This window comes from Lonchura striata, chromosome 8 (assembly GCF_050655825.1).
Source record: "Lonchura striata isolate lonStrDom1 chromosome 8, ASM5065582v1, whole genome shotgun sequence".
NCBI classification, from domain to species: Eukaryota; Metazoa; Chordata; class Aves; order Passeriformes; family Estrildidae; genus Lonchura; species Lonchura striata.
This window is the reverse complement of record NC_140710.1, coordinates 9,493,350-9,506,828: the sequence shown is the minus strand read 5'-3', so window position 1 is coordinate 9,506,828 and position 13,479 is coordinate 9,493,350. Positions and strand designations below refer to the sequence as shown.

The following is a 13,479-nucleotide window of genomic DNA, read 5'->3' as shown; positions in this document are numbered from 1 at the left end:
TTTGTTATTCAAGTGAGCTTTGAGAGTTATGATCAAGTCTTAAAATTGTATTACCCATTGTAAGTAGCCATTCAATGTCTGATTAGAAAACCCCCTTGAGCTCACCTGAGTGATTCTCCACCAAAGTTCAGTTTATGAGTTGTTTTTATATTTTCTTTGTAAGCAGCTTCATTTCAAATAAGCTTTGGAATAGCAGTTGGGCATGGGCTTCTTTCCTCTGGCCTCCTTAGTCTTGGGACAGTTTTTAAAGGGCAATATCTCATACTGGACCAATAAATACTTTTATAAGAGCTTGTACTTCAAACTTAATGAACTTTAACATTTTGCTTGGGAAATTGCCTTTTGCAAAACAAGATTCAAACTCTGTATTATTAGTAAATAATTAATTTTTATACAGCAGACACATTTTAATACATTGTTATTGTTCACTTGTCAAACTTTGTATTTTCAGCTAGTATTTTAATTTAAGATATTTGTGCCTTAGACATAGAAAAGTCTATGTCGTTTTTTGTCAAGAATCAAATATTAATACAGATAACATCTGTTAGGTTTTCCAGGTCAACCTGGAGGTTCCAGTCTGAAATTTATAAAATCAGATGACACATTCTTCCTGGTTCTATTGCTATGAAGCAATTGTTTGTTTGTGTAAATTGAATGAACGTAATATTTACCGCTAGGTTTTGTTAATCTCTGTTCCTAAAAAACCAGGGAGTTTACATTTCAAATAAAAATTAATTAGATTGTAACATTTTAATGGGCTTTAAACAGAGTTTACACAGTTATAGGTAGGTTTTTTATGTTGGTTTGTTCTTTCCCTGTGAACGAGACAATGAGACAATGTCATGTGCACATAAATCAATGTAGTTAGAGATCTTAAATCTCCAAAGTGAGCATCAGTGTTGCAGGGAATGAAGGTGCCCTGCAGAATCCTCTGGTAAGTCTCCTTTTTATAGCCAGTAAGAAATCATAGGTTGCTTTGCCTGCATTGATGAAAGTGCAGCTCTTCCTGCTGCTGGCCTGGTCCCATGAGCAGTTCCCATTCTAGTCTGACTCACAGCCTAGCTGTGCTAAGAGGGGTTAAGTTCAGTGTTTTCTGTGTAATAAATATCAGAATAAATCTGAGGGGAACTGACAAACAAGAAAAGTTTGGTTTGCTAATACTGTGGATTAGGGTCTTCAGCAAATCTAAACATGCATGTCTATTTAACCATGTAAAACCTAATAGATAAGAATAGAGAAGACAAATGAGATAAATTTGATAACACACAGGATGCTCAAGAGAACTTGCAGTAATCCCAGTCAGTGATGTTGGAACTCATCAGATGCTTGACACATCTTTTGAGTCTATTGAAAGAAAGTCTTCAGAGAGAAGGTGTTTTGATGTCTTATAAAATCAAATTTTATTACAAATCCCTTTTTTGGTGGGGTCATATTTCTTTTAATCCTTACAGCGTATGAATAAGGATGATGAATGATAGAGTTGTTTTGTTTTATCTGGCCAGGAGTTAATTTCCCTCCTCTACACAACCTTTTAATGTTTGCAATACTCATGGTAGAAGAGCAATGATAAAGGAATGATGTGGCCTTTAATGCTCAGTCTTTGTTCAGACTGGTTTTGTTGTAAGTGCAGCTACTGAGCGTGGTGTGGGGTTTGGAGTCTTGATAGATTGATAGTGGTTTCTTTGAGCCCCTGTGAAGTCTGATACAGACTTTAGAGGCTCTGTTTCTTTTTATTCCCATGATGAAATTCATTTGGCTTCAGGCATTTACAAGCTGAATTCAAGAATTACTCTTCCCTTTTGGATGTTAGGGAGATCTTGAAGTAGGGTTGAATACTTTGTTTAAGCCGTTTGTGTTTTTGTGTAAGGACCAAAACATTCGAGCTGATATAATTTAATCATCAATTACCTTGTCTTCTAGACTGTGGTTCCATTAGGGATAAAACAATTCTGCATCTCAGTGGGCCTCAGAAAGGGGCCAATAATGTACACAGTTATAAATATTTACCTTTTCTTTTTAACAAGCTTTTTCATGTGATCCTGCAGCTGGGACTCTTCACAACAAAGTTAACAGCACTAACTTCTCTGATGAAACATTAAATCTTTGTTTAATTCGTTCTAGTCAAACATGTAACTCCTGAAGAGTTAACAGGAAAAGAAATCTCATTGAAGAAGTTAAGGAGGGTGTATCTGATAGTATGGGCTTTTGATACTGGGTCTTTTAGGGAGTGTTCCTTTTTTTTTTTCCTTGTTTATTTGGTTTTAACACTGGGATTTTTTTTAACATGAAGTTTTGAGTTTGTAATTTCTGTCATCTGTGGTATAACTGCAGATGAGTGTGCAGAGGAAGCGGTAGGTATTCAGAATGGCAAATGTGTGCATGATGTGTTAAAAACATCACTGTGGCAAATAACACTTGGCTTTGCAGTCTTTTTGAAAACTTAATATTGACACTAAGTTCAGTCTATATAATTACTGTTGTAGGAATGTTAGAATTTATTGCAAAGTTCTTCAAATAAATCTACTACAGAGAAAAATAGTGTAGGACTCTCTTCTGTCTTTAAATACTGACACTTTTATATAATGCAATACATTCTGTAAAGCTTTTCTCTGTTGTTGATGTTGTAAACCTATATATTATAGCCCCTAAGAAGCTATGTTGATTTACTGTAATTTTCCTTGATTCTGCTGTCTCTGACATTTTTCAGGGTGCTGTTGGCACCCTGAGTACATGAGTTAAGCAGATACAGTTAAAAAGAGACTTAGTTGCAAATTCTTATTTAACCTACAATTTTGGTCACATGTGGGCTCACCCCAGCTTCCTGGTAAACTGCTGGCCCTCTCCTCTCACTGTGTAATGTCCAGACTAGAAAGTTAAGGCAAATTTCAGTGCTAAATACTAGAGCATAAATACTATTATTCATTGCACTAATTGCTACTTATATAGATAGATAGTTGGTCTGTGATCTGTTATCTAGGCCTTTAATTTTCAGTGTATTTAGAGTATATTAGAGCAGGCCTAATGACAGGATCAGATTTATCTTTCATTAAGGGTATGCACACAGATTATATAAAATGATGAGGAAAGGCAGAGAAGAAAAAGAATGCTGCTCAGATATGCACACAGCCCTGACACAATAAGCTTTTATCTTTTAAAGGACAAACAGTACTGTGTTAAAAAATAGCAAATGCATCTTTCAATGTTGACTATTTTTGGTCCTTTCAAAAAATTCAGAAAGTATCAAGTTACCCTCAATTTACTTTGCTCATCATTTATATTCCTTAAAAGATGGGCTAATAACAGTGAATTCTTGGCCAGTTTATTGTAGCTAAATTTTCATTCTTCCTTCCAACAGTTTGCTAAGATTCACGACCTAAGGTTGTTAGGCTCATTAGGCTTCATAAAAAAGGTTTCTCATTTTTCTTACTAATGGATTTCCTGTTCATAGAAAACTTTTGTGTAGATTCTCCACCCCCTGGCTAACAGTTTCACATATTTTGACCTGCAGCCTTGAATATTTGTCAGTTACAATTGAGTGCTTTTGCTTGTAGAGATTGTGAAGCAGTTTGTGTTTGATTTAATTATAACACAGTTACATGCAAGGAAGTGTCCTTTGCATGATCTGTTACTTCTTAAATATAGGCTATAAAAACAGGGCTTGAGAAGTTTTATCCCAGCATTAGTTTGATGCTGATGTATGAATCTCGCTGATTGTGTGATGCTTCACCTGGCAGTTGAATTAAACACAAATGCACACTTGCATTATTCACCTGCCTTTTGGAGAATAAAGCCCTGTGCTGCTCTCTTGCAGCACCATTAAATGAACAGTGGTTAAACAAAAGAGCTTCTGACAATCCTTGCAGTGGTTTACGTGCTTGTTTTATTTCCTGCTTTAGTTGCTTGGAACTCTTCCTGTGCAATGAGGGCTGAGAAGGATCCTTGTAGCTGTGTTCTGAAATGACCAGATCAGGATTTTAACAGGGGATATAGTGATCAGGCAAATAGAGAAGCACGTTTGGCTTCTTGTCATTTTGTCTGCATCCCCTGTGACAATCTGATTCTCCCATCCAGCTGAGTGTGACAACCCCACTGTGAGATTTCAGGCAAGAGGAACAGACTTAGGTGTTATTCCAGTATCAGAACTCTTTTAGTGCTTTTTCTGTGCAAGTGTGGTAAGTGACTGAGCTGAGAAATTTAGAGCCTTTTGATAGTCAAGAAAGGCTTTGGCCATTCTTCTTAATATCCTGCTATTTCAAGTTATTTGAGCAAACTTTCGTGTACCTTTGTACATACAGAGTGATAGCAATAATCTTTGCCTAGCAAATCAAGATTAGGTGATGCTTTTATCTTCAGCCCTAAGCTTTGCAGGAATCAGCTGGCTGTTTGAATCTGATTTTTAGCTTGTGGTCAAAGCCACAGGCTGAAAGTAAATGAAGTTCTTTATCACCTTTGAAAAGAAATGAATGGAGAGAGGCTTCCACTCCTTTTCACACGGTGTGAGCAACGTGTTACATGCTTACTAATGCTTTCATCTTTAGGACTGTAACATTTCTTTCTTTAGAAAAGTGAAAGTGGAGTCCTTAAAATTACGGCAGTTTGTTCGATGTAATCTATTCTTCAACCACTTGCTCTGATAGATTAATTTAGTAGTTTGAAAGCATGTAAGCAAAATTCTGTTCTATCACTGCAAAGAGTTTCTTTATTCATCAATTTGGAATGTTGTGTAAGATTTTTGTGTTCTTTGTATGCATTGCTTTGGGGCAAGGACAGGGAAAGATCTCTTCCTTTAGTTTTTTCCTTCCTTGTTTGAGAGTGGTAATGTGATCTACTGCTATTTTCATGCAGCTCATCTGTGATCTGCAATATCAAAGCAGGGTTTTGATGGATGAATGAAATAAATTGCAGTCTTATGGAAGACAGCTCTATTGTTATCAAGCTAAAACTTTCCCTCTTCATTGTTTTGCTGACACAATATGGGCACAGCTCTTAGAAAATGAAATTTTAAATTGGCTGTGTTGCACTTAGCATTTTTTAAAACATAATAGGACGTCTCAGAACAGTGCACTTTTAAAAAGAGCTTGTAAAATATCTATTTGAAAAGTGACTTAACACTATATAAACCAGCAGAATGTGATTGGAGGCCTTTTCCTCCAGACATTTAACACTTATGTAGTCTTCTGAATATTGCCCAGTGTTTAATGTGCTTTAACAAGAAAAGGATTCATGAAGAGGTTTCCATATGTAGTATGTACCAAGTCCTTCATTTCTAGAAAACAACCTGGATTCTTCGGTGAGTGTGGAAAGCTGTTTTTACCTTTCTGCTATTCCTTTCTTATCTCTAGTAGACGTTCTGGTGGAAAGCTGAACCAGGGGACAGCTGTCACAGGGAATGGCTTTTTGAAAAGTGGCTTATGCCACTGGGCTGACCTCAAAGGTGCGTGTAGGCAGGGTGCTGTAGCTGATCAGATACTGTGGTAGGAGTAGGTGTGCCCTTCAGCTGGGAGCTTTGATTTAGATATTATCAGATCTACAAGACTTGTGTACTGTAACTCAAGAAGACGCATTAAGAATTTGTAATTATTTTTGCCAATAAAAAGAGGCTGTACATAGAGGGATAAGGGGAAGGGTAGGAAAGTGTGCACGTGCTTTGCCTGGTAAGCATTGTCTGTATCTTGTGGAGAAAGAGAGATGTAAAACACAGAAGTTGCTTGTAGCATAAACTTAGAGTAGTTTTGTTTCTGACTTCGGTGCCTTTTCTTGCCTGGTGTCCCAAGTGAGAGAATGTTCTTATTTAGCTGCAGTTCACTGAGAACGATTGGCGAGAGGTGCGTGTGTGTGTTGAAGGGGAGGGGAGTATGCACCTGCAGGGGAAAAAACAAAACAACAAACCAAGTGAAACCTCCAAAACACCAACAAACACCCCCAAAACTTTGAACAAAGAAGTCCCAGTTAGAACAATTCACTTTAAGTTAGTCTTTGACATTTTAACTGCTGCTGAAATGCACGGGGCCTTTCAACACATCAACACATGACTAGTTTCAGGGAAGTAGCTGCATCCTGAAGGATACTGGGAATATTTGGAATTGAAGCATAAGGGAGGTGAGAGGGTAGGCTGGATGAAGTTCTTAAGTAGTTTGTAAGCTGGAATGCCTGTATTCATAGGGGTTTGTTTTTTTTTTTAGTTTGTTTTGAATTGCGATAATTTCAGACTGTCACAGATGGTAAACGTGCCAGATTTCAGACATTGTAGGCATAGGACAGGCCTTATTGAAAGTGTCTGTGCATGTTTCTGTACATTGACTTACACAAATACAACCATGTTCTGCCATCCTGGATGGAAACAGCAGACTCCCTGCCCTTGGCCTCTGCAGCTTTCAGAGTCCCCTGTGCTGGGGACTGCTAATGCTGCAATTTCATGTTAATCAGCTTACTCCCAAGTACAGAGAGACAGGTAGATGTTGTTTCAGCTCTCTAAGTGACAGAAAAGGAGAAGTGTACAGGCTGCTGCAAACGAAGGACTTTAGGACTTTGTGGGGAAGCTCAGAGACAAATGAAAATGTGATGCTCTTTGTGCCAAGATGTGCACAAGGAATATAAGATCTAAATAGTTTTTCAGCTGAGTAGTTTTCTCTATTCCTCCCCACTCTTGCACCAACACAACTGTTTGCAGCTGTGTGAGCTGGGCAAGTGGGCTGACCTGCTCTGGTACCCAGCTGTCTCTGGTGATCTGGTTTAGGCACTGTGGTGACTGAAAGTCTGACCAGAACCAGGGAAGAAATTGTATCCAGAGCAGCCTGGGAAAGGTGCACCACTGAGGCTGATGTTGGAGCACGGCGTTGCTGTCCCTCAAACAGTAATAAAGTTATTCAGTATTATGAGGTGCCAAAAGATTTCATGATTAGAAGGACATGGGCTCTAAGAAAGGTTGTGAATGAATGACTCAGAGCTAAATGAGAATTCTATTTCAAATCCCAAATAATTTTTTTAATATATAAATCTATTTTATTAATCTTTTTCCCATCTCCTCCGTTCCTCTTGAGATTTTTAAAGTGTGTACTCCTGGTTTGGATTTGACAGTTTGAGGCATAACACTGTAGACTGAATATATTTGAATTAATGACTTTAGAAATAGATTTTGATTTGAATCTGCAGATTTTAATTAAAAACCATAACTGGTAAACTAGTTTTTGATTTAAACATAATTTAAAACTATGTTCAGTCATGTGGTCATGTATCACACAGGGAAAGTTTTATTCTGCCTCAGATGAGATTTTTATGAGGATAAGCATGGCTTGAAGTGCTGTATAGCTAATGAGATGCATTTGAAATAAAATGGAAGAGTCCATTAAAACAAGTGGAGTGTTTCACACTGCAGAGAAGGGAGAACTTGAAAAGTTCATCTATATGGGCTATAATGAAAAGTGTCACATCTTCAAATCCATGTCTGATAGCAAAGCTTGTTGTTCTTCTTTGGGTGTGGAATGAGAGTTTGACACCTCCAGAGCAATGAAAAGCATGAGGAAAGCACTAACAAGTGGCTTTGCTTGACACTGCTCTGCCTATGTTATTTTGGCTGAAATTTTGCTGTATGCTGTGAAAGGAATTCACGTGTGGGAGTGTTTCTGACAAATACATGTCTAATTTTGTTTGTAGTAATAACAAAGACATGACACAAAGGCTGATCGTTATCCTAGTTATTATTTAGTTATGCATATGGTCTTGGTAGAGCTGTAACTTATAATAGGAGTTTTGGGTTGCAATAGACATTGCAACAGTTTCTTTATAGGTATATTACTCATAGGCTGAATGGAAGAAAGATTGAAGAAGATTGGAGAAAGTACTTTTGCTTTAGCAGGAAATAGCTTTAATCAAAGCAGAGCTTGTTTTTTCAGTACTATTTTCTCCTAAATACTGTAAGAGAAAAGAACTGCTGTAGCATAATTATGTTTTTCTGACTATTATTAATGGTATTTCTTGCAGCAGTGGTGTTCAAGGACCAGAGTTGACAGGGACCTTGTGATGTGCTTTCTGTGCAGCTATGGGGCACCAAAGAGGAGGATTTACAATGTTAAAAGTTGTTGTTTTGGTTCTTTTTTTTTTTTTTTTTTTTTTTTGGTGGGGTATGTTTCTTTGTATTTTTTTCAACAGTCTCCTTTATACTTTGGAGATTGCATGTTGCAGACAGGGGGTACTTGGCTGGCATTAATAAAGCTTTGCATGTTTTTCTTCCTCCAGGAGATGATAACCGAGTCCACTCCACTGCGTTGCAGGAAACTCAGCAATCCTGACATCTTTTCATCTGCTGGGAAAACCAAGCTCCACCGGCAGCTAAGTCAAGATGACTGCAAGCTACGAAGAGGTAGCTTGGCAAGTTCTTTGTCAGGTATGCCATTTTGTAGAGTATGACACTTGGTTAGTATTAAAGATGCAGCATTGTTGGCATAACAGTCATAATAAAAGATACCGGTAAGCCACTGGTAAGGTGACCTTTGTTGGCAGGGCATACAAACTTTTATGTAAGAGAAAGATGCAAAAAGAAACATCAGTAGAAACTAGAGTGAAATTTAGTATATTGCCCAGAGTGAAAAGTTAGAAGCTAAGATTTAATATGCAGAGCTAAAAACTGGAGTTGTCAAACTTTAGGTGACACATTGGTGTATTCTTACCCCTTCTAACATCAGCACTGACTGTAAGCTTGCTCACTTTGGCCTTTTGTTTCTTACTGGAAAACTGACTTTTTATATCATGTTTGAATTACTGTTTAGGTTTTTTTTGCTTCAAAAGCACTGTAGTCAATTGTGATTCAAAGTAAAAATCTTGCTTACTAACTTGATCTTTTTTAGTTTGTGTAAAATTTGTTTTTTCTTGTGAGCATGATATTCAGCCTTGTAATTGAATTTAGTTTGTCAGCTGTAGAATCATTGGAGCAAGCATAGACAAGTAACTACCCAAAAATGGACCAAGTTCAGTAGTTTTCTTTTTTTTTCAGAGACTTTGTTAGTGGGCTAGGGTATGGTTTCACAACTGTTTAAAACTGATATCAGAGTCTGTGGTGCTGGAATAGAGCACAGAGAGCTGCATGATCAGTCTAGAATGAAAGAGCTGATATGCCTGAATGCCACTGTTATTCTGTAGGGTTAAGTTGCAGCCCATTTCCTCCCTAATTAGGCTGCTTGCCTATTTGCATGTTATTGCAAGAACTGGAAGAGTTGAAAATTCTCAGTGAGAGGGAAAGAGGAAGCAGGTGAAACCACCTTTTTTGATTTATATGATTGTGAAAATACATCCAGTCCTAGTCCCTCTTCTTTTATCAGAGGAAGATAAATATTTTCATTTCTGAGGTGTTAGGTGTAATAGAAATAAATAAGCAGTAAAGTATGTATATTTTATTTTGGCTTGGCCTTTCCTTAGTGTTTTGTTTGTAGTAAGTGGATAGTTTTTGAAAAATGGAAGCATGCATAATGTTTTGTACATGTGTAAGTTTGTTTTCCAAAGAAGGTTAATCACTAGAGGAGAACAGAACTTTATGAACCACACAGCTGTTGACTGACTTCAATGGCCTAAGTCAGTACTGTAGCTTTTTTTTTTTTCCTTTAGTAGAAGAAAGCAAAGTAAATAGGAGGAAGCAGGAACACTGGAAGGTCTGTTCTCTTTTCAAAACAATTTTTCTGTTTGGAGATTGTAATATCAGAGCAAGAAATTCTGTATTCTCCAGAACCTGTTGATTCATCTTAATTACTTTCCTATCTTCTATACCTGACTTGGGAAGGAGTAAAGAGCCCCAGAAAGATCAGTCTGACCCAACTGGATAGAGAAAATGTACAGCTTTAGATGTATATTTTCAGTGTGGGTGTTTGGAATGTGTGTAGAACTTGAGGCATGACAGGGAAAGGCTTTCCATGCTCAAAATGATTCCTGCTAATTTTTGCCACAGAATCAAATAATTTTGGTGAGTGCAGATGACTGCATGCCAACTGATTGGCTGAGAGTTGGCTCTTGAAGGAATTCTGCCCTCCTGGATTCAGGTTTTATGGAACTGAAAGGAAATATTGATAACTATATCTTACAGGGACTTAAATAAAGTTATTGTTGTCCTCAAGCATGGGTATTTTACACTGTTAGATAATTATATTATTTGGCTTGCTATTCCAGCATATCTTTGTTAGTGTTGTATTAGAGATAAATACAGCAACGTACATTTCTAGTTTTAGGTCTCTGCAGATGAGTTGTTGTATTTATACATTATCTTGAAAATGATCAAGCCATGAAAATCATGTCCACAGCTGTAAGCAGCTTGAGTGGGACTAGGAAGAGGGTACTAATATGTTGTCTCTGTTTACTTGACAAAGCTGAGCCTGCTCATCTCTCATACACTTTGACTCATTCTATTGGTGTATACTTGGCCCATTGCCTCTAACTATCACAGAAAATTATTGTTAACATGTTAAAAAAAGAAAAAAACCCACACCACTTCCACTCCACACTTTCCCCCCAGCATCACAGCTGGTCATATTATATGACAGTCTTTCAAATATTGCAGCCACTGTTGTGGAATGAATGTAATAATTCACGTCTAGTTCTAAGGTACAGTTGAATTTGTAAACACCTTTCTGCCTCTGAGAGAACAAGTCTATTTCTGTGGCATATTTGTGATTAAAGGTGTAGCCTTCCTGCTACTTACTGCACTAAATGTCTCAGTCTTCTGTGATTCCTGAGCATGGAGTAATCCACTGAATGCAAGAGTCTTTACTATGCTTGGAAGGGGGTGTGTTACTTAGTCCCATAGTCCTAATTTTAAGGAAATGATGTATTATCCACTACAATTTTGCAATGGGGAAATTGAAGTACAGGGCTTGACTGACCAAACTTACAGGGTAAATCATCTGGAAGCTAATAATTGAACCCAGGTTCACAGACTTCTTCACTTATGTGTTTTTAACCACAGAAATATCTTCTCTTTTTTCTTTGTGGATGACATTGTACATAAAAGGAAGCTGTCAAGCTCTGTGGAGTCAAAATATGACCTACTTTGACTTTGGTTCTTTCTCATTGCGGAAATTTACTGCTTGATATTTTTCAAAAACAAGTGTTGCATTGACTAGAAAATATGTATTGAGCAAAAAATATCCATCCATCTTGTTCAAATCAAGACAATATTTAAACATACACTATATTATATTATGTTACAGCTGTGTGAAATGCAGTCCTCAGTGTTCCAGTGGTAGGAGAAAGTGGGGATGTCCAGATGACCAAGCTATTTAGAGGAGACAATATTTTACAGTTAGGAATGCATTTACAAAATAATAATTTTTAAAATTATACTAAAGAGATCTTGCCTTCTTTTAGGGCAGGAAATATTGTTTCCTTTTTAAGGTGAGTGGAATATGGAAATTTATAAAGTGATAAGCAGTCTGTTTTTACAAGGTATTTGGATTTCACCATTATCTCATAATGTAAAGTAGATTTTTTTGGAAACTGTTAGTTATCAAACATAATGAATTTACTGGTAAGGTGCTCTTACAAGTTTTAACCTACCAAAATCTTGAAATAGCTCTTTTTATTAAATGCTTTTTCTGCACATGCAGTATTTGTTCTCAGTTTTGTACTTCAACTTGCAGACTTGTTTAGAAACAAGCTGATTTTATTTTGATTTTATTTTTAAAGGAAAACAGCTACTTCCCTTATCAAATAGTGTCCACAGTGGAGTGGGCCAGACGCTGTGGCAGCCTCCTGGAGATACCTCCAACCTGGTCCGCATGAGAAATCAGTCTCTGGGACAGTCTGCTCCTTCACTTACTGCTGGTTTGGTGAGTGGCTCTGGGAATACTCCTGGTGCTTTTGTGCTATAAAAAAGTGATGTGATCCTGTGCTTTTGTTTTTACCTTGTTTCCCCTGTTCCTGCTCAGTGAAAGCAGCATTTTGTTCCTGTGGGACTTTTTAGGCTACAAGGTGAACTAGGAAGAGAGTATGTTCATCTTGTTTTAGACAGAAATCAGGAAAAGATGTGTGTTGAAGAATAATTTCTTTTTGGGGACATTCCTTCTCAACGCTACTTCAGTTGCCTGATGCCTGAAAGAAATATCATTAAAGTCTAGGAGATGTAAGCATGGGAACCCAACTATTTTAAACAATTTTAATTGGGAAGCAGCTTTCTGAATATCTGCCTCTGCCTGTTTTGCTAGGGAATAGCTAGGGGGATAAATCTGAAAGGGATAACTCTTATGTCCAAGGAATTGGAGACCTGGAATTGACATATGCTCTTCTTCGTGGTTTCTATCAAAAAGTTTTGGTAAAAAACCTTTGGTAAAATATTTTTGAGGAATGTTGCATCTGCTAAATTAACTTTTTCTAAGAAAAGAGTGTTCTGTATGGAGACACACACTCAGGTGGCTACAGTAAAATCTGAACTGCACATGAAAAGGAACACATGTTTTGTTTGTAAATTTTGCTTGTTATCTATAAAAATCTAAAATCTGTGACATGTGAGAAGAAGAAAACTCCAAGGGTAGGAAAAGGCAGTTATTTATGAACAGGCATATATGCAACATAAATTTTTGGTAAGTAGTAGATTAAAGCCAAAGTTGAAATGTTTTCTTTTGCTGAACATCTACAGAGTTATTTGTATAACAAGTTTTACCCAAATGAGGAGTTTTGGTGTGTGCTGCTTATAGTGCTGCAAGTAACTGGGTAAATTTATGTTACACTGTAAGACTGTTTAGAAGCAATGGCCCCTTAAGAAAAGGGTGTACCTTGGATAAAGCCCTGAGAATTTTTTGGGGGTTCCTACACAGTTTGGCACCACCAGCTTATGAAGGGAAACTTAAATCTTTAAGGTTCAAAAGGACATATCATTGTGTTACAACTAATTTTGATTTCACAATGAAGTAATTGTAGTCTTGACATTTTCAGACATGTTACTATATTGAAATTCTTCTGATTTGATTTAATTGTGTTGTGTCTAATTTGGTGCCTGTTCAGTGTTTGCCTTAAATTTATGCTCTCACCAGTGATTCTAAATTCAGTGGTAACAGAAAGGGAAAATGCTCACATGAACTTGGCTAGAAGTATTTATCTGAGGGGGATTAGAAAAAGTAATACATCAAAACACAGGCCTGTTCTCTAGAGGCAGATAAATGCCTTGAAGCTTTATATCTTAGGTTAATGAAAATAACTGTGCTTTAAAACAAAGCACTAATTCTCAGATACTTAATTTGGAGTATTAGGTTGCTGCTTAACAGCTGTGTGCAGCTCAGTGAGCTGCAGATGTTTGCATGTTACAATTCTGCATATTATTCATATTATACTCTGTGTTTTCAGTTTGTCATGGCAGTGTTTGTGGTGTCTATCAAATGTTCTGATATGAAACACGATGCCAAGGAGTTATTTTAAAATAATTAAAAATTCTCTGTTTCCTAAGTAAGGCAGAGAAATTAATTTCTAAATTTAATTTTTGTTCCTCTGTGGTGGTGTTTAGGTGTT

General features: G+C 37.0%; 1 protein-coding gene across 11 annotated transcripts in view; it reads left to right on the top strand.

Annotated features, from left to right (window-relative positions):
• Positions 1–13,479, top strand: part of MAST2 (microtubule associated serine/threonine kinase 2) — a 203,705-nt gene that overhangs the window by 28,927 nt on the left and 161,299 nt on the right. For 9 of the 11 annotated variants that reach the window (XM_085585688.1, XM_085585687.1, XM_085585686.1 and 6 more), the window contains 2 exons: positions 8,236–8,383; positions 11,665–11,807. In XM_085585688.1, the coding sequence (XP_085441814.1) occupies positions 8,236–8,383; positions 11,665–11,807 (291 nt within the window). Of the gene's footprint in view, positions 1–8,235; positions 8,384–11,664; positions 11,808–13,479 lie in introns of those variants that run through there. The other 2 variants (XM_085585698.1, XM_085585693.1) reach the window with 1 other exon arrangement.